Here is a 20,786-nt window from a genome sequence, read left to right as displayed (position 1 = left end):
ACCAATACGAATAGACAAAAAAATAGTTTATTCTATCATAAATTACAAGATAGAGCAAAATCATCAATGAAATGGCTTCTTTCATCTTGGCAACAGTCTTCATTGAGTAAACCCTGAGTATCAGCTAAAAATATTTTGGGTTCAGGTTTTAATAATTGGCCGGATATCACATGTAGTCCACAAACACTGGAAGAAATGCAAGGACTAAATAGGACGGTATACTGTTCTCAGTTAAACTATAAGAACGACTGCTTGCAAGTACACTGAATATACAACTTATTCCACTCGACACGAAGAGAAATAAAGAACATTAGCCCTGCCGTGAGATCAAAATGGCAATGAGCGGGTAAAAAAAAGGGAAGAGGGGAAGACGGTCCACTCGCTTCCAAGGTCAGGACAGACCGCGGCGAATTTGCACCAAAGTCATCAGGCAAAAAAAATCAGCACATCACTCGTCGTTTCGGCGGTGGTCACAGTCCACTGTGAGCTCGAATGCTATAAGTCCATCCGAGTCGAAGGGGGTGCGGCCTGTGCCAGTGTGCCAGGCCTGTGCACTGTGCAGCGGGGCGCGGCGCGCGGCGTCGGCGTCTTGCTCAGCACACGATGGTGGCGCCCATGGTGCTGCTGGGCCGCTTGTGCCTGGGCGGCGGCGCGGGGGGTCCCGGTGGAAGCGTCGACGACGCCGTGGTGCCGTTGGAGACGCCGACCGCTCCCTTGGCGTGGCGCGCGTTGCGTCGGCGCGCCGCCAGCCAGCTCTTGACGCGGTCGCCCGCGTGGTAGAAGTAGAGGTAGACGAGGGACAGCACGGTGGCCGAGGCCGCCAGGGTGCACAGCACGATGAGCAGCACGAACAGGCCGTAGCTGCTGTGGCGGCCTGCCGGCGCCGGGGTGGCGTCCGCGGGCACGTCCTCGGGGACGTCCTCGTCTTGGGGCGCCAGCGGCGTGCCGTCCGCCTCGCCGGCCGAGTCCACGATGGCCACGTCGGCGCACGCGCGGAACTCCTCTTGCGGGCCGCAGCCCACCGCGCCCGTGCCGTTGGGGCACATGCCCCAGTTGTTGCCCGCGATGTAGCGCCACTGCAGCACGCAGTGCTTGCACGTCAGCCCGGCCGGCAGGCGGTACTTGGAGGGGAACACCTTGTTGCCCGGCCCCGGGTACAGGCGGCTCTCGTGGGCCTCGGCCTCGCCATCGCGGCTGCGCTCGGCCCGCTGCAGCACGTGTCTGTCCAGGCACTCCTGTGGGCGAAATTCACAAAAACTAGGGTTAGCTCAGCCAGCACACGGAATCTTCCGAGGGCCGTTTTCGCCGCTCTGTCTCTCTCGCACTCGTGGAGCGTTCCGAGCGCCACCGTCAGTACCTGCGTGGCGTCCTGCTTGGCGTCGTTGACGGGGCACAGGCGGAACTCGAAGTAGCCGCGGTGGTTGGCGGTCAGCTCGATGCGGATGGTGATGGCGGTGCCGGTCAGGTACTTGCGGACCAGCGTGCCGGTGCCGTACTTGCCGCCCGCCTCGTGGAGTCGCGGCTGCGGACACAGAGAAGAGGCTCGTCACTGCAGCCGGGTCGGACAGACAGAGAGAGAGATAGGAGTGGCTCGCCACTGCAGCCGATCGCTGTCGCTGTCATCGATCGGTCAATCGCACTGCCATTGCGCCACCAGTGCACCACGGTCCACTGGACCGGGTCCAGCGGGTCCGGCGTCATCTGGCCGCCGTGCAGCCGGGGCAAGCCTGGGCACCGGGGCCAGGCCAGGCCGTCCGCACGCCGCGAAGCTCCTTCGGACTCCTAGTCGTTATCACTGGGAACAGGCCGAGCAGGCAGACAGGCAGGCAGGAGCGCCCCGACCGCCCCGCGATTGGACACTTTCGCGCGCCTTTCGTTTTACCGCTCCATAAAGCCAGCCTGCCCGCATGACTGCCGGCCTCAGCCCCCGCGGCCGCCAAATAGGCTGCCTGCCTGCCTGGCTGCTGGCTGCCTGCCTGGCTGCCTGGCTGCCTGCCTGGCTGCGGTGGCGGCACCCGTTGGGGCGCCCGTCCGTAGGGGCACCGGGTGCATTGGGGTGAAAGGTGAAAGGCCTCGTGAGGAGGCAGCCACCGCGCGCGCACTCAAGGCGCACTGCCACGAAAACACGAAACTCTTACCAGCTGCGGTTTCAATTTTCAATACCTCTTTTGCTTGCAATTATTGGTACAATGTCAAAAAAAAAAATATTTAAGTTTTTGAGTGTGTTACCTGGGGCGTGTCCCACGGGTCGCCGCAGACGCCGCACCGGCCCTTGTTGCGCTGCCACTGCCTGCTGAAGCCGCCGCAGTACAGCTCGTGGTCGTTGTAGTCGGGCGGCGTCTCGAAGCCGTACCTGCAGGCAAAGCGAGGCGAAGCTGGTCGTTAGATGGACGCAGGAAACGAGGCTCACGCAAAGGGGAGACAAATAGCGGTGACGTTCAAGAAAGCTGCCAGCCCCGGAAACCAGGGAAACCGGGCGCAGGTTGGCAAACAAACGAAAGCCTGACAGGAAAATGGATCAGGAGACAAAGTGGTTTCCTGTCCTCCAGAGAGACAGACAGAGACAGACAGACAGACAGACGGGTCACAGCATCATCATGCCCAGCCGGAGCTCATTTCATTTGTCTCACGCGGCCACTGAGGCCGTGCTTATGGTGTGGCTTGGTGGTCACGGCGCCGCGGGAACTCGGAGGTCGGAGGTCGCGGAGGGGAGGGGAGGGGGCAGGGAGGGACACTGAAAAGACCACCTGGCGTCCAGGCGGTGTAGGTCAGCCCCTTTTGGCACCGAGGCCCAGGGCCGGGCCACGGACCACGGGGCTCTGCTCCATCAGGTGACAATGAGATCGTGGCTGCGCTGCAGCGTCTAGCCCGGCCCGGCCCGGCCCACTCAGCGCGATTAATTCCTTTCCTTTTCGACAACGGCTGGCTGCTTCCGAGGCGTCGTTTCGTCGGCCTGTCTCTGTCGCACTCGTGGGCCTTCCGCAGGGGGTGCGAGAGGGACAGAGCGACGAAACGATTCTTCGAATCCTTCGAGTACTCGTCTCAGGAAAGGCCTTTCGCCCGAGCGCCTGCAATAAAGTAGGGTAGGCCAACCCGCCGCACACGCGCGCGTGGCGGAGCATAGGGTTGCCTACCCACCGGGCGTCTGCCGCCTGCCATAATGCCAGCCCGCCGCACACGCGCGCGTGGCAGAGCATAGGGTTGCCTACCCGCCGGGCGCTCGTCTCTCGGCCGTCGCCGCGCTGCGCCGCGCCGTGGGAGCGCTTCCCTGAGAACGACACCGGCGGCGCGCGGCGCCGCGGCGCCCTTCCGGACCTACACTGTATCGCCGGCTGGAGAGAATTCTTCACCGGCCCTACTGAAGGAAGGGGGTCGCGGTGACGGCGTGAAGTGAGTACGGCAGGCAACACAAGATGACGCCGTCGCACTTACCTCCACATGGACGACCTGGACGGCGGCTCAATCAGCCTGCCATGGCCGCGGACGCCCTGCGCGAGCAGGAGCAGCAGCGGCGGTAGCAGCAGCAGCGCCCGCATGGTCTGGAACAACAACGACGGCACTGTTAACTCCGGCACTGTTAACAGCATGCAGCACAGTGACGACGCTGATGGCGACCGCCATCGTGATGAAAGTGGCTGCGGACAAAGACAAGAAGGCCCTGATTCGCGTGCGTGGCCCGCTGCCCCGCGTCGTCACGCGCGTGTCCGCGGTGATCCGAGCCTCGGGATTGCAGAGCGCCACCCCGCGCCGGCCTGCCGGCCTGCCTGCCTGCCGCCTCGGGACTGGAACACACATCCGGACGAACGTGTTCTAGTTCCCGGGCCGCTACACATCGTGTGCACTGCACACCTCCGCCGGCCACGACCACTGATGTAAGAAACGGCCCATCCATCTGACACAAATCTCCTTTCTCCTCCGAAATTCGGTCCTTTTTTATCGCGTTGCGCGTCTTGTTCGCCTCGTTGCCGGCGGTCCCTGCCGCGCTTTCCGGCGCGCTGTCTCCACCAGGCGCACGGTCGTGTGTGCCAGTGTGTCTGCGTGTGTGTGGCCTGAAAAGGCGGAGACGAGTCCGCGGAGCAACGGCCTGCGAGAACTGACAACAGCGTAGCATCGCGGAGCATCGCGGAGCACAAAGGGAAATTAAACTAAATGAAGAGGCGAAGGACTGCCCTCCCGCTTCGCGGAAAGCAACGAGAGACGGGGCGCGGACGCCGGACAGACATGCGGGCTGCGCCGGGCTGCGCGCCCGACGGCCGCACAGGGCAGTCCTGGGCCTAGGCTGCCTAGGCTGTCCACTGCGGAGTAGAGAGCAGAGGTCGGCCCCTTCACTGCCAGGCCACCGCCAAGTAAAAGCGTAACTCCGGCTCAGATCGGCCCGTCCACTCTTACGCCAGTTTGGAATCATTTTTTCCCAATCTCATAAGCCGGTCGAAAGGAGCAGCACGAGGATCCCGAAAAAAGAGAGAGGGAGGACAGAGACTTATTGTGGTACTGGGGAATGGCCTTGAGAGTTCACGACACGGCTGGGCTGCTGTAGCACCACAGGGGAGTGGCGTGGCGGGGCGGGGCCTGGCGTGGGTGTGGTGTGGAGCATGTGGTCGCAGGGCGGTATCTACAGGATACGGCCTGGGTAAAAGGGCAGCCGTCCAACGCCCATGACGCGTAACAGGTATCTTAACATGTCCTTTTTTAAAAGTGACTTTTTCATAAAAGTGAGGCGTTACTGAGACAACCAAATCGTAATACGACAGGTTTGAATCCCTACCGCTTCGGGCAGTGTACGACAGCCGACGCCTTTGTGCCAGACAGTCTGCGAGAGAAAAAATAAGCGAGTTCCCGGTGCCGCGCCGCGCCGTGCCGCCCGCCATCTCGTGCAACAGGTTGATTCTGCAGACAGGACCCTGCTGGCCTTCGCCCCGCCTGGCTTCACCACCCGCCCCTCCTCCTACAGTGCGGCAGCACGGCCCTCTTCTTCTCCCAGGGCGCGATGAGGTTTGATGGGGCAACGGGCAGCCCGGCCCGGCCCGGCCCGGCCGGACGACGACGAGGGTGATGGTGGAGGCGCTGGAGCGTCCGCGAAGTCATCCTCCAGGCTCCAGGAAAAGGCGGGGCTAATGGCGAGTGCGGCGCACGCAGGGCGCGGCTGGATCGGGGGAACAAGTCGCTGCACTGCAAAACGGCTGCCGTCATCGCCATCGGCTGCAGCGGGCGGCGCGATGATGGTGGGCGTCATGGTCCAGGCCGTCCAGGCCGTCCAGTCCTGTGGTTCCTCCCTCGGCCAGGCCCGGCCAGGCCACGCTTTCTACCTTGCCGTGCTTGCCGCGCTTGCCGTCGGCGCGCAATCCGTTCCCTTTCAATTGGAAGGAAAGCCCGGCCCCGCGCCCTCCGTGCAGGCCGGCAGCCAGGCCGACGGGCACGACGCACAAAGACGCCGCACTCTTCGACGCCGTGCTGCCGTGCTGCCGTGCTGCTTTCGGGCCTTTCAGGCCGCGAGGCCCGGGTTACCCTGACGGCGCCGCGGGGCGCGAACTGCACGAAGATACGCCAAGGATCAGCAGGCTCATTCTGAACAGCGTCTCGTCGCTCGCTCCATCTTGCCGCACCGAATGGGCCGTTCCGCGTGGGCCGTGTGAGAGAGACACAGCGACGAGGCCCGTTTGGAACCAGACCGAGTACTGCCGGGCGTGAACGGGCCCGTCGCGTCCGGGCGGCGCGAGGTGCCCTGGGTGCTCCGTGAAGCGCGTCCCTTGACTGGCTTCTCCAACGACCCGGAGCGCGCCGGAGCGCCCCGCCCGATGAAGACGAGGACGTCCACATCCGACAGTCCTGCAGTCACCCGGGAAAAAATAATTGAACGCATCAGTCGCCTCTAAAAAAAATTAAGGATCGATAAATCTGGCACGAGGCACGGAGTTCACCGCGGTTCAAGGATCAAGGACACTGTGAGCCGTTTGAGCCGACTCGGCTGGAGCGCTGGCGGTGGACGGCGCAGCGTTTCGGCCGATACCCCGGCCCACCGCTTGGGCCGCGTGGTAACGGTGTTGCGTGGTCTGGAGGCGTCCTGGAGTCCTGGAGGCCCCCGACTGGAGGCTGGAGGGGGCAGGGGGCCTGTTTTCGTGTGCGATCCGTGCGGCCGCGGCCACCGCGCGCCCTCTATGACAGCGGACACATTTCGCTCCGGGTTCCCAAGGTCCTCCGGCGACCCCGGCGAGGCACCCTGCCTGCAGTCGCTGCTGGCGGCCGTGCTCGTTTCGGTGGGCAGGGCGCCAAGAGTTCCTCGTTCCCTCCAGCAGCAGGCCTCGCCGCCTCGCCGCGCCGCCAACTGTGCCGACGGGGACACCGATTGGACTAATCCACCGGTACTTCTGGAGAACGGCATTGCCGTGCCGCCGCCATGGGCCCGCCAACCGCAGCCAACCCAAACAAAAAGCACAGGACAACTCTGGGTCGGGGCGGCGCCCTCGCCGTGTCCAGCGTTAAGGTCTCCAGGACTCTACCGGCATGCGAGTCGGCGTGTCCACTGCACGGCGCTACCTAAAAGAGGAGAGGGGGGGGGGGCGAAAGTGCTTCCGCCACACGACGTACCGCGGCGGCAAGGAAAATAGCTGTGGTATGACTTGGCCATGCATACAGTCTCAGACTGGGCACCCCGAGCGGCCGGCTGCCGAGCCGTGGCGAGCCGTCCCAAATAGAGCGAGGCGACGGCGACGTCCGGGACTGCCTACCTAGCCCCACGTGACTGCGAGACTGCGTACCAGTGGCGTGCACCGGGAGGGGGGCATGCGCCTATTTTTGGCACTAGACAGACGCCTGAAAGGTGGGCAAATCGCAATGCAGTCGTGGGTTTTGCACGCCGGAATGTAAAGCAAAGAGCGTGGCCTGACACCCTCCTTCAAAGAATTCTGGGCACGCCACTGCAGCGTACTACGCGAACCCTAGTGCACTGTCCCTCCCGCGGCACGCGCCGCGTCGCGCCGCGTTGCGTGCGGCGGCTCGGCCACGGCCACGCGGGTCGAGAAGGAGGACGGGAACAAAACGACGGACATCTTGAAAAAAAAACTGAACCGAAGAAACGACGAGCTCATTGATTTTCAGCGAAATTCGCCCCTCGATCGCCCCACTGTCGGGCAGGGTAGGGCGCGCCGTGGAGGGGCATTTGCAAGGCGGTCTTGCCGCGCTGGACTGCCGCGACGCTAGCTCGGCCGCTCTGGCTCTGGCTCCGGGCGGCACGGCGGAGCAAGCACGGCGAGCACAGCGCCGGCCCCGCCCTGCCCTTGAAGTCTCTCCCAGGTCCCAGGCCGCGCCGCCGCTCTCGTTCGAGCTCTTGTTCGAGTCACACACTGGCCTCACCGAGTAGCTCAGCGCCGGCCCGTCATGCGTCATCTTTACTCCGAAACGTCGTCACCGCATTAAAAAAAATGGCACTGGACCAGGATCGAACCCTCGGCGTGCGCGGGGGCAATGAATTCGGCTGTGCGGCGCGCCGTGCCGCCGACGGTGATTGGAACGGCACACACGCACGCGCGCTCACACACACAGGCACAAAAGTGACTTTAGCGCGACGACGACGTGGCTGTGTCGGAAGGCACAGCAACACTTTCCAATTCGGTCTTTGATTAATTCCCCCAGCGAGTGAAAGGAGTGTGGCTTGTGCTGGACGCGAGCAAAGCTCAGCGCAGCGCAGCGCGGGGACTTTCTTGGAGCGGAATCCGCCGTGCCTCGGAAGGGTCGCGTCCTGCCCTGCCTGCCCTGCCTGCCCCGCCATTCCCTACACGTCCCGTCCGCCCGGCCGGTTCGATCGGAACGGTTTCCGGGCAAGCGGCGAGCGACTAAAAAAAGCCCCGCCACGGGGAGTCGAACCCTGATCCTCCGGGTTGGCAATCGACGCCTATGCGCCCTCGGCCAGTCTAGGAGCGCCGTGTCGAGAGGGGCCGAGGCCACCAGGCGCGACTGGGAGATAAAGGCGGCGCTCCTTTCGACACAGAATTAGCACGAGGCGCCTTTACAAGTCTGCAATTAGGCGGTGCCGCGTGTTTTTATGGGGTCTTCTTCCTTCGTCGTCGCCTCAGTCAGTCACTCGGCGACGCAACTCGAGCGTGACACGAGCGCGACACGAGCGTGACACGAGCGGAGCGCGCACATTCTCACAACGCGAGCACGACGCGAGGACGGGACGACGAAACGCGTCAACGCAACGCCGGCAACGCAACCAGCGACATGTGGGCCCTAATCGCGGCGAGCCGGCCGGCCTCTCTCTCTCTCTCTCTCTCTCTCTCTCTCTCTCTCTCTCTCTCTCTCTCTCTCTCTCTCTCTCTCTCTCTCCTGAGGTTTCATGTGCAGGGTCCGGCGATCGACTCACGCACGTCTTAATATTTTCTCGCCCGGCGTCGAAACTAACGTCGGCCCGTCCAGGTCCTCAGGTCAGGTGCTCTCTGCTCCTGGCCGCTCTTCGAACCTCCCCTTTCACCCGGGGTGGCTGGGCCGAAGCTCGATTCCTAGTGTAGCACCCGTCTCGTTCTGTCTCTCTCGCACCCCTCCGAGTGGCGCGGTGAGTGCGAGAGAGACAGCGCTGCGCGGCGAGTCCGGCGGTCTTACGTGCCGCCGCGACGCGCCGCGATATCGACCCGAAGGGTGACCTTCACGGCCTTCGCGGCACTGGAGGAAAGTGGCCGCGCCGCCGTCCGGGAGTGCGGGTGGGGAAAAGGGGGGGGGGCGCTTTGCGGCGGCGACAGGACGAGAACCCGTCAACGAGGTGGCAAGGGGTAAGAAAAAAATTCTAATTAAATCGGACGGGATATGCAGAGGCTCGCGTCGTTTAGCGGATGTGTGTTTCGAGACGAGGTTTCGCCCGCATCCTGTTGTGTCGTGTGTGGCGGAGGGTGGCGGCGAAAGCGGCGTGTGTGTGCGTCTGTGTGTGAGTGTTATTTCACATGCAGAAAGTGGACCGGGAATCAGAATTTCTGGATCGACTACTTGCCTGCCGCCACCAGTTTTTTTTCTGGTGCTCTCGGTTTCCGCCGAGTCAGCGAGTCAGCGCTGCTCCGCCAACTTCGTTTCCGTGCGTGTCCAGGAACAAACACGACATGCGGTTACTAAATTCCCACAGTATTGTCCGAGATGTCAACGTCAAAATGAGTTTCAAAACAATTCTTTCGTCGAATAAAAGACTTTTATCTAACTGACAACATTGTGCGTTCACTCCTTGGCCGCGCACCTCCGCTTCAGATCTCGTGAGTCGACGCTCGCTTGCGATGATAACGCGTGAATCACTTTCCTGCGAGCGGCGATTCGTCATCGCCGCGTGCCATCCCGCCGGACGAGCGGACTAGCTATCGATTGGACGCCTCTTTTTACTTCTCTTTTTTTTTCATCAAATTAGAAGCAGTGTTTCGCTGATTATATACCCTGGCGGCTTCCTGCTCCGCTGGGCCGATGGCTGGGCTGATGGACCGATGGCGCCGGGATGGATGTTAGGTCATCCGGCCACAGTGAAGCGGAGCGAACGGCGCGGCCCCGTCACGCGGTGGGTCTTTTACAGCCGAAAAAGAAGTGAAAGAGAGAGAGAGAAAGAGAGAGACACCGCCGCCCCCCGCGCTTCTCGTTTCGCGGAAACATAGAGAACCTGCCGCGGACTGGACCACCTTGAGGTGCGTGCGGAAGGGATTGCCTCTCGCTGCTCGTCGTGATAGTTCGGGGCGTGCCTCTTCTTTTACGGTGGGGTGTTGCCTCGGGGCCCTCGCTACCCCACCCTGCCTCATTACGCCGGGTCTTTGACGCGCTCCGGTCCGGGGGCCGATGCTCAGGATGTCCCTACACCGGAAGTGCCCTGCGCCTGCCTGCGCCCCGTGTCCGCGCTACGCCCCCCGCCGGCCACGCGTGACGCGCTCCACCGCCCTCCACGAAAACGGCGCAGCGAGTTTCACTGAAAACGATATGCCTTTACTGAATCAGCTTTTTCGTTTTTAACAGTGTCCCCACTCCGCCACACGCAGCATGATCATTTCGCCTTTCATCCATTGATTCATGCATACGGCCGACGTGAGACGCCGGCCGGGCACGTACCCACAACGCAATGCGTTAGGGACGGGCAGGCAGCAACAACAACAATAACAACAACAACACGATGACTGCGGCCCGGCCCCAGGCGGCCCCAGGGCATTGGCTGAGCACTACAAAGGCCCAGAGGTAACAAGGCCCACAGTGTGGCAGTCTGGCACAGGGGGCTCCAAGGGATATTGCCAATCGCCGCATCTTCTGCCCACCCCCACCCTCACCCCCACCCCCACCCCTCCCCGGGAAAGGGGAGGGGGAGTGCGGCGGACTCCCCGCTGGCGGGGCGCCTCGCAGATTGCCCCCCTCCCCGGCGCCCTCACAATGGGTGCGAGTGAGAGGGTGATTGTTTGATAGGAGCCCGGCCAGCCAGCACGGCGAGGCGACGCTCGACGGTCGGGCGCCTCGCGGTGCCTTTTTTCTCACGAAGAACGCAACAACTCGTCCGCCGTGCCCGGCCGTGCCATTTCGTGTGCGGTGCGAGCGAGACAGAGCGAGGCAGAGCGAGGCTGAGGAAGGGCGCCGCGGTGGCGAAACCCTAGCCAAGGCCGGGCCGGTAAGGCCAGCCAGGCCAGCCGCGCCGACGAGGTGTGGGAACGGCTTAAACGCGTCACAAATAGGGCTGTGAGCTGTGAGTGGCGGCAAGGACCTGAGTCCGCCGTGTGTGTGTGTTTGTGTGTGCGCGCGTCCGCGGAGGGGGCTGTCTGCGAGCTGCACCGGGCCCATCGGGCAGCCACCCCGACGGCAGGAGAATGAGTCACGCAGTGCAGGCCCGTGCATTCCTGGCCAATGCATGCCGAGGCTGCAGTGCTGCAGTGCGGCGCAGTGTAAGGTGGCCGTTGACCCGGCCGGGCTGGGGCTGCTGGGGCTGCGTCGCTCCTCTCGCCGGCCGGACTCGCTGCGTTCGCTGCACTGTATGTGGCGGCACACCGGCGACACTCACCTGGCCGGTCGCGCTGTCCGCGGGCAGGGCGGCAGCTGGCGGCAGCCCCGATAGTCCACTGGTCGGAGTCACACGGACACACACTCACACACACACTGACCGCGCGGCGCGCAACGGCCGCCACTTAGCGCATAGCCGCGTCGCGTACTTGGCGCTCTTGGTGGAGTCGTGCCGGCGCACCATTCCCCTGCAACGCCTCCAACGCGCGCAACGTCGTCTCTTCGGCCGGCCGCCGCCGCAGCCGTGCTGGAACTGGAGCCGCGGACCGGCTGGGCCCGGGCCGCTGCCCCCCTCCCCTCTCCGCCGCACCTGCCCTCCCACTCCGCCCTTTCACCGCCACTCCCTGCCCTCCCCCCGCGGCCCGCGGCCAGTGTATCGCCGGCCTTTATGGAAGTAAACCGTTGCCCCCTTCCCCCCTGGCCCCATGGCGCCCCAGACCGCCCCTGCGCTGCACAACGCGGCCCCGGCCAGTGGACTCGGTGACAGAGAGAGACACAGAGAGAGAGAGAGGGCTCCCGGAGTCCGACACCCAGCTGTCTGCCCGCGACAAGCATCTTTTGATGCGGGCCACGGCTTTGGCTACCCCAGCAGGTGCACTGGTGTTTGGGCTAGCGGCCCGCTGCCCGCTGCGGTCTGGGGGTGCTAACCGGCAACGGGCCAAGCGGGCCGCGGGGCCGTCCCTAAAGGGAATGCCGCCGAAACAGGGATCACCCTGTCAAAAAGATTGAATGGAAATTGAGCTAGTGACATCTGGGGCGAGTTTTCGGGCAGCGGTCCCAGTTTGGAAGGGTGGGCCTTGTTTGGGTGACGTGGGTTCGTTCGGCTTGCCGAGGCCGAGGCCCCAGCGCCACCCCGCAAAGCACGGCACGGCAGAGCGCCACGGAGGCGCGGCCTCCTCTACTCCGCGCGCGACGCTCGCCTCCCAAGTAGGAGGTGCCAGCTAATTTAATAGCAGCCCGGGAGGCTCCCCTGCTGGTCCCGGCGGTCCCGAACGCCGCCCGCCTCGTCGCGGTAACGAGATTACCCTTCGGGAAAGAAGCAGAAGCACCTGCGGCTCGTTGTCATTGCCGTCTCGAAGCGGAGTCGTGCTGCTCACAGTGTGGGACGACGAGGGTAATGCATCGCGTCGCGATTCGCGTGTCCATGGCCGTCCGTCCGGTTGGCGGGCCTGGCGGTGCATCTTATCTTAATCGCGGTGGAGGAAAGCTGGGGGCGGCATCCATCGACGCGCACCTCTCGAACGCTTTTACAGAACGGCGAAGCGTGCACGCACGCACGCGGGCCGTACCTGGCGCGCGAGCACGACACGTCCAAGGCCCGCCAGGCCCTACGTGTCAGTGTATGCATGCGTGTGTGTGTGTGTGTGTGTGTGTGTGCGTGTGTGTGTGTTGCAACGAGGGGGTGGAAGGGGGCGTACACGTGCTGAATATACGACTCGCGTGATACGACGAGAAGGCGGCGCCCTGCCGGAGGTCGCCAGTGCCGGCGGGGAAAGGGGGGAGGGGGGGGAGGGGGAGGGGGAAGCTCTCGGCGGTGCCGCGAGTTCCTTTGGCGGGCCGGTGTGAACAAAATGGGGAAAGGTGTCCGTGAGGGATTGCATTGCCCAATCAGGTGAGCGCTTGTGTGTGTGTAAGTGTGTACGTGCGAGTGTTTCGTGAGTGAGAGTGTTTGCAATGTAAGTGTGCCGCGGCGGACGCGGCGAATGCGGGGAAGAATGCCCGCACCGCGCCGCACTGCGCGGCACAGTCGTAAAGGTGGCATGCTCGGCCGGCAAGAGCAAAGCAGCAAAGCGCGTTCAAAGTCGACGAGTGAAACCGCGCGGCGGGGAGCGCGGCCGGCGGCGTCGCGCGGCGCATGGAGTATCGCCGGCCACGCGGCCACGGCGCGGAGGACGCGGGGTAGGCCGGCCGCGGACAGGAAGTCGCTGCCCGAGGCTGCCCGAGGCTTGCCGGCCGCGACGGGAAGGACTCGATGCTCGAATGACTCTCCCACGGGATGGGTGGAAGTGAGGTGATTTCCCTTTCAGCGTATCTCTGTCTCTGTCCGTCCCAGCCCCGGTCACGACCGCCGTGCGACACGGACACGGAGCCTCCAGACTCACTCCGTCGCTCTGTCTCTGTCGCACTCGCAGGGCGCCGCGTGCGAGAGAGACAGAGCGACGGCAGGGCCGGGGTGTGGGGAGCGCCGTGAGGGTCGAGAGGCCCGTTGAGCGGCCGTGCGTTGCGGGGCTGTATACCCCACAGGCGCTATCGCCTAGGCTGGGAGAGCAGTGAGGGTAAGGAAGGGTTCAAGGAGAATGATGCGATGCCGCCCTTGCTCGGTCTTCGTTCCTCGGCGCTGCCCTCCGAGGAGCAGGGGGTTTATTTCAATAAATAACAATGACTTTGTACATACATTAACAATTACAAATGGACTTGATGAGATGACACTGAGAACGAGAAACGGGCATGCAGTCCAATAAGTTTGCGCAGTCCATGAAATTGCACCGCATGTCCTTCTCATGAGAAAATAAATAAGATAAATAAATACACAACAAAACAAACAATTTCATAATCAATAATTTACGAATCACACTGTTTGAGAATTGGCTTGACGGATCCCGGCCGAGGGAGTTGGCTGAGTTCACAGCTGACTAGTCAGACTGGGCGGCGGGAGGCGCGCCCTCCCCCACCCTCCCCCACCCTGCCGCACGCACGCACGCACGCCTGGCCGAGAGGGAAATAAATTAGAATTTGGAGGGCTGCGTCGCGGCGCGGCGGGGAGGCCTTCACAATTTGTACCGATCGGCAGACCCCAAGCGCGTTGAGCTTGGGACTCGACTGACCCGTCAGCTGTCAGAGCCTTTGCGTTCCCTGGCTATCAATAAATACAAAAATAAATTAAGTCTCAAATAAATAAAAAATAAATACAAGATCAGACATTGAGCATCGTTTCGTTGAGCTATAGCCTCATCCGGCGGTGTGTCCGCGACCGAAGGCCCCTCGCGACGGCGGGCTGCACGGGCTGCACGGGCTGCGCGGGCTGCACGGGCTGCGCGGGCTGCGCGGGCGCCACCCTCGACAGCAGCTTGAACGACGCACTCCTCTTCTCGTCGTCGTCCGTCAGGTCCAGCCCGAAGTCGTCGTCATCGTCGTCGTCATCGTCATCGTCGTTCTTGCTGTCCTTCTTGTTGGCGGCAGTCTTGGCGGGCCCCGTCGTCTCGTTGCTCTCGTCGTTCTCCTCGTCGACCAGGTCGTGCTCGTCGTGGACGCTCGCCTCGGCGACTTCGGTGACGACGGGCTTCTTTTTGTTGGGCTTCTCGTCTTCCTCGTCGTCCAGTTCGTCGTCGTCGTCATCCTCATCGTCGTCGTCCTCCTTGTCATCATCGTCGTCATCGTCATCGTCGTCGTCCTCAGTGGCGGTCGCGGCCGTGTCGATGAGGGAGCCGAGGACGCCACCGGGGCCATCCTCCTCCTCGTCGTCATCGTCATCGTCATCCTGCACGTTGTTGCTGGCCGTTGTCTTGACTGTCGTGGTCTCGCTGCTCTTCTTGTCATCGTCGTCGTCGTCGTCATCGTCGTCGTCGCCGCTAGTGGCCGCCGCAGCCGTCTGGATGAGCGTGCCGAGGACACCCGTGCCCGCGAAGTCGTCATCGTCCTTGTCCTTGTCAGCCTTCTTGACGGGGGCCTTGGTGGTGGGGGACACGAGGTTGCTCTCCTCGTCATCCAACTCCTCCTCCGGCTTCTTCTTATCGCCGTCGTCGTCTTCATCGTCATCGTCGTCATCATCGTCATCGTCCTCGTTGTCGTCATCGTCGTCGTCCTCGTCGCCGAGGACGCTGGTCGCACCGTCCTGCAGCAGCCCGGTCACGCTGTCATCGTCGTCGTCCTCCTCCTCCTTCTTGGCTCCGGCTGGCGTGCGGTCCTCGGCGATCACGTGGCTGCTGATCACGATGGGGGAGGTCTTGATGGTGGCCTGGTCCCCGAGTTCGTCGTCGTCCTCATCGTCATCTTCGTCGTCTTCTTTCTCGTCAGCGTCGGCGCCAGAGGCGGCGGCCGGGGCGACCTCCTTGTCGGCGGCGTCGGGCTGCACCACGAACTGCACGGCCTGCTGGCTCTCCACCGCCATGCTGTCCTGCGGGTCCTGCTGCGCGTCCGGCTGCAGAGCCAGGTCCTCGGTCGTGGCCTCCTCGGCCAGCCCCTGGCCCTGGACTACGCTCACGGTGAAGGACGTGGAGGTGACGGGCTCCTCGTGCAGGGACTCGGCGGTCACGGCGTCCTGGGCGAGCGCGGGGCTGTTGCTGGGCGCGGCCGTGATAACGGTGGTGGTGGACGGGGTGGTCGCGGGCGTGCTGGGGCTGGCGGCAGGCGTCTTGGTCTTGTTCTTGTTCTTCGTAGATTTGGTGGGCTTGCGGCGTGTGTTGGTGGACTTGACGGGCTTCACCAGGTCGGAGTTGGCCACCTCAGTGGGCATGAACACCGGCGGCGGCTTGATCACCTTCTTCCTCTTGTCCTTGCTGGGCTTCGAGGGCCGCGCCGTCTTCTTCTTCTTCTTGGTGGCGGTCGAGTCCGAGGTGCCGAAGAGTCCTCCGAGCAGCTCGTCGCCCAGCACGGAGAAGCCGGTGTAGTCGGGCGAGTCGGACTCCGCCACCTGGGACGCCGCGTCTTCGTCATCGTCGTCGATGTCGAAGTCGTCGTCATCATCGTCGTCGTCGTCGTCATCATCATCGTCGTCATCGTCGTCCTCGTCATCGTCGCTGAGGTAGTCGTCGTCCTCGTCGTCGTCCTCGTCTTCCTCCTCCTCCTGCGCGGGCCGGGCGGGCTTGGCGGGGGCGGGGATGGGCTTGGCGGGCTCCAGACGGACGCCCTCGGGGCCGAAGCGGAAGCAGGACACGCGGATGGAGGCCTCGACGTCGCCGTCAGAGCGCAGCTCCAGCCCCAGGCACGCGTTGAACTGGTCGTTCTTGCGGGAGATGCCGTACACGCGGCCGCAGAACTTGGTGGCGCCGCCGGGCAGGGCCATGCACACGGGCTTGGGCTTCTTGCCTGCGAGGAAGAGGAGAAGTCACATTTAATTCAGCAGCCGCTCTCGAAAACGAAGCAGTAGCGTCACAGCAGCGCGGTGAATCAGCTTACCGGAAATGGTGACATTCTGCAGGATGCGCTCGCCGAAGCTCATGGTCACCATCATGTTGTCGCCCTGGAGGTAGGTCACTTTGGCGCATCCTGAAAATAACAAAATGGACAGGGAAGTGAGCGGGACCGCGCACCACTGCAAGTCATGCCAATTGCCCCCTCTGCCCTCACCTGGCCCCTTCACGATGGGGATCCTGAAGTCACGACAGCAGCTGCAGACGTCGGTGCCGCAGTGGCAGTTCTTGGGCTTGCTGGGTTTGGCGGGCTTGGCGGGCTTGGCGGGCTTGGCGGGCTCCTCGACCGCCTCCACGGCCGCCACCGCCACGGGCACGGGCTGTTGTCTGGCCGGGGAGGCCTTGCTCTTCAACGCTCTGCCATCTTCGATCTGTCGCACCGACGTGTCCAAGGGCACTGCAACACGAGTCAAGGTCATTCCAAGGTCCTTCCAAGGTCATTTCATGTCCACGACCTCGCGATGATGGTGGTGACAGTCCGCGGTTCGCGCCGCGCTTCGGGTCCGCTTTACTCACCGATCACCCTCGACGCGGCGAACGCCAGGAAGAGGAAGATCAGCAGCAGCTCTATGATCGCGGAGAGCCGCATTTTGCCTGCAACACACGTGGGACCAGGGTCAGACAGTGAGACACAACGCCCTGGAAGGTGTAAGTCGACTTTATCAGTGGGGCGGTAATCAATCTTGGCAGGTGTGCTTTCGTGGGCAGTGCACCGCGTGTGACCGCAGTGGCACGTGCAGTGGCTTGGAGAGAAAGAGAGAGAAAGAGATGGAGAGAGCCATGAGACAAACACCAGTAACGACCCCGACTGCCAATAATAGGTCTAGGCGAATAAAGGGCGAGCTGGCTTTGGCTTTCTCCGCACGACGATGCAACAAAGCGCACCGCGGTACCGCGGCGTGTGTCTGGTCCGAGCCCTGGCGGGCCTGGCAGGGCCCCTGCACGCTCTCGTCGCTCTGCCTCTCCCGCTCTCGCGGGGTGAGCCACACGGGGGTGCGAGCGAGACAGAGACAGAGCGACGAAAGCACTGCTGGGAATCAGCCTGCATGCGCGGTCTCGGTCTCGGCGTCTCGGCGCTGGCTCTCGCTCGGCCGGCGACGCGTCGCTTTGCAAGTATTGCCGCCGGGAGTCTGCGGAAACGCCTTTCTCCCGAGATAACGACTGTCGTCGTGCTGCTGTCCTCGCCGTCGCCGTCGAGGCCGTGAGCCCCGCCACGCCGATCGTAATGAGATGCCCATTGTCAGGGTCTGGCTGCCGCCGGCTGCTCAAATAGGATGCCGCGGTGGTAGCCGTTTCTCCCGGCGGGGCGCTGCCAAGGCACTGCCAAGGCGCTGCGGACGCCGCTAGGCCGGGCCTTGCCTCCAGGCGCCTCCAGGGCGGGGCCCGGCCGCTGCACCGGTGCTTTATCAGATGCCATTAGAGGAAGCCATCGGCCCGGTCGGCCCTGGCGGAGTCCTGGCGAAGCGCGGCACAGGAGCGGGCTCGCCGTCAAGCAGAAAGACCCGCCAGATACGTCGGCAAACAAAGGGGTCATCAGCAGCAGCAGGCAGCCGCAGCGAGGCGGCGAGGGTGAGACGGCGAGGCGTTGAGGCGGCCGGAGACGTGAACGCGGGAGACAGGCAACGCGCCGGCAGGTAGGCAGCCCAGCTGGCTCGCGACTTGGCTCGCCGGAGAGAGGAACGAGGAGCCAAGGCACTGAATGCTAAGGAGGGAATGGCAGCCCCGCACGCGCACGCCGCACGCCGCGCGCCACGCTTCGCTGAGAACGCAGAACGCGCAAACGGCCGGGCTGCATGCGTCTGCGAGCACACCGACTGTCACCGGAACCAGTAGGGCAGGCGGCCGGGCCGACGCACGCTTGCGCACGCTTGCGCACGCTCCAGAGGGCAGCGTGGCGTGGGCGCCGCGGCCTATCGGCCTAACTGCACCCCGCGCGGCCCACGCGTGACTTGACTGCAACCAAAGCGCTTCCGCCGGGACTCGAACCCGAGCCCTCCACGCTGCACCCTGGCTCACAGTGCCGAAGCTTGTCGGCTTGTTACATGTCTCGTTATGCCAAAAGCCGGTTGGCAGGGCGACGCGACGCCTGGGCACATTACGTCCCGTCCTCGGACGCGGACGCGCCTTGTCCAGAGAAAGCGGCTCATCACATAGCCTACCGGCCTACCGCCATCGCCTACCCATAGCCTGCGTCGTGGCCTCGGTCGTGGCCGACCCCGCCCGCGCTACCCCGCCCCGCCCCGCCCGGTGGCCGGCAGTGGGTCAGCAGGGACCAGGACTGGTCAGGCTGGCCCTCGGCCTCCGGCCTGGCTCTGGGTTAGCTCTGGGTTAGCTCTGGACTGCCACCGACAGGACAGGACGAGAGCAGGGTCCAGGGCGGCGTGGCGGCCCGGCGTCCAGGGAGGGATGAGCGCTGAGGTCCCCGTTCGGGTCACGGTCGTCGCTGCGTCTCAGCGTTCCGTCGCTTGTCTCTCTCGCTCCTGTACGGCGGGAAGCCTGGCAAGTGCGAGAGAGACGCGACGACAGCGATGAGCTGAATCGGCGTGCAGGTGGCCGCGGCCCGCCCCTGGCGTGCCCCTGGCGTGCCCCCGGCGTGCCCCTGCCCCTCCCCGGCGTGCCCCAGACCTTTCACCCAGACAGGCCCCCCAGACAGGCTCCACCCCGGCCTGGCCGTGGCCTGGCCGTGGCCCTCCCTGGCCCGCAATGTGTCGGTGTGCGTCGCGGTCCGCCGCGGCGATTTGGCAGAAGAATGCCTCATTATAAAAGCGAGAGCGGTGCCCGGCGTCAGGGTGCCCGAGTCCGGGAACCGTTCCAGTGTGCACGCCGGCTTCCTCCCGATTCGAACCACTCACTCCTCTACGCCAATTTTGACGAGGTTTTTTTTTTTACCACGGGCGCGTCCGCTGTTCAGGCACGGCTCCACCCACTTGACGCTTCAGTTTTTGCTCGTGGCTTGCGGTGTCAAAATAAGGCGCTGCAAGGCGCATGAAGAAAGTAATCCTTGCGTTGGCCGCCGCGGTGGGGGAGGGGGAGGGGGAGGGGGGGTCCCTTTCACCGTGCGGGAGGGGCACCCGGGACCCGGGGCACCCCAATGACGACGACCTGGGAGATCCGTGAACAACGCACGCGATGACGCGTCGCCACGCTTTCATCACTGACGCCACCAGACGCACAGCCGACACGGCGGACACGGCGGACACCGCCACGAGGCGAAGGGAGCAAGGGCCGCTGCCGCGCCGACGGCGACACGGCGACGGCGTGAACACGTGGGGACACCTCGGGACACCTGCAGGACAGCTCCAAACGGGACACCTACGGACACGTGGGCGCCGCCACGCCGTCGCGCACCTGTGCGACGCGAACACCACGCGAACGGCGTGGTAGGAGGACGTCGGGCGCCCCAACGAGCTGGACGTCGTCCAGTAGACGCTGTCCAGAGGACTCTGTCCAGTGGACGGGCTGGACAGGGCATCACACCACCCCAGAGCACGCCAGTGTGGGCCACACTCACTCGGTCAAGGAACACAACAGGACTTTCACTCCGGTCGCCGCCCCGCCGCCCCCCGCGCCGCGGGCTGCCAGCACACGCAGCACGTCGCTATGTGCAGGCCGTAAGCCGTCCGCCGTAAACGGCTGGCCCTGGCCTTGCCAGCCTTGCCAGCCTTGCCCCTGACTGGGGCCGCTTAGGGGCCTTGCTGGAGGCCTTGCTGGAGGCCTTGCTGGAGGCCTTGCTGGAGGCCTTGCTGGAGGCCTTGCTGGAGGCACTCTTGAGACACTTTATGCTTGTGAGGTGCTCGTCGCAGGTCGGCACGCTTGGGGACGCTCTGCAGACGTCCCGGAGAAGACGCTCCATTTGGAAATCTTGCCGTTCGTTCCATGTCGAGCCTGTGGATGGTCGTGGAGCCCTCTGGCCTGTTGTTGGGCTTCCCTAGTTGTTCACACAGCACTGTAAAGTGGCCGCAGGAGTGCCCTGGGCGGTCCTGGGGTCACTAGCCTGCGCCGCATCGGGGTCCACCAGGTCCACCGCAGTCGGACGCGAAACCGCACCAAACCGCACAGTCCGGACACGACACGCGCGACACACTTAGGCCCTCGGTCCGATCGGGAGGCTGCAGTGCACGGAGGCCGCTCCACGCGCGGACGTGCCGCGGTCGCAGCCCCTCATGGGGCCTGCACGACGGCCTGCACGACGGCCTGCACGACGGCCTGCACGACGGCCAGCATGCCATGCCCAGGCCTGGGACAAGCTGAGGTTAGGTTAGGCTAGGCAGGGCTCACCTGGTTGGTATCCACACAGCGCCGCACTCACTCACAGACTGACTGCCGCCTTCCAGGCCTTGGGCCAGGCCGGGGCCAGGCCGGGGCAGCCGCTCTTCCCTCGAGGTGAGGTGAGGTGAGGCCAAGGCTTGCTTGGCCAAGGCCCGTAAAGAGGTCGGAGCAGGAGGGGGGCTCCGCGGCTCCGGCCGGACGAGGGGTAGGGGCGGGAGCGGTGCGGCAGGTACGGCGCGACGCGACGCCTCTCGACGCCACGCGCTACTTTCCCCCACGTCACCGCCTTCACCGCCTTCACCGCCCCGCAAGGCCCGGCCCCCTGGCCCCCTGGCCCCCTGCCCGCGGCCCCGCCCTGCTGCTGCCGCTGCTGCCGCCGCAGCGGGATGCCTACCC

General features: G+C 64.1%; 2 protein-coding genes across 2 annotated transcripts; both read right to left on the bottom strand.

Annotated features, from left to right (window-relative positions):
• Positions 1–7: 7 nt before the first annotated feature.
• On the bottom strand, positions 8–11,230 carry LOC117642903. The gene is made up of 5 exons (XM_034381538.1): positions 10,994–11,230; positions 3,433–3,539; positions 2,230–2,353; positions 1,358–1,522; positions 8–1,235 (listed from the first exon to the last, which is right to left on the bottom strand). The coding sequence occupies exons 2-5, from the start codon at positions 3,534–3,536 to the stop codon at positions 594–596; spliced, it is 1,035 nt and encodes a 344-aa protein (XP_034237429.1). The 5' UTR covers positions 3,537–3,539; positions 10,994–11,230; the 3' UTR covers positions 8–593.
• Positions 11,231–13,310: 2,080 nt separating this feature from the next.
• Positions 13,311–20,484, bottom strand: LOC117642896 (serine-aspartate repeat-containing protein F-like). Its single transcript, XM_034381522.1, has 5 exons — positions 20,400–20,484; positions 16,638–16,715; positions 16,279–16,518; positions 16,108–16,197; positions 13,311–16,017 (listed from the first exon to the last, which is right to left on the bottom strand). The coding sequence occupies exons 2-5, from the start codon at positions 16,708–16,710 to the stop codon at positions 13,934–13,936; spliced, it is 2,487 nt and encodes an 828-aa protein (XP_034237413.1). The 5' UTR covers positions 16,711–16,715; positions 20,400–20,484; the 3' UTR covers positions 13,311–13,933.
• Positions 20,485–20,786: the final 302 nt, after the last annotated feature.

The sequence above is a fragment of the Thrips palmi genome, unplaced genomic scaffold, assembly GCF_012932325.1.
Source record: "Thrips palmi isolate BJ-2018 unplaced genomic scaffold, TpBJ-2018v1 HiC_scaffold_16, whole genome shotgun sequence".
Lineage (NCBI taxonomy): Eukaryota > Metazoa > Arthropoda > Insecta > Thysanoptera > Thripidae > Thrips > Thrips palmi.
The sequence above is the reverse complement of the archived record's forward strand: the minus strand, read 5'-3'. Positions and strand labels throughout refer to the sequence as shown.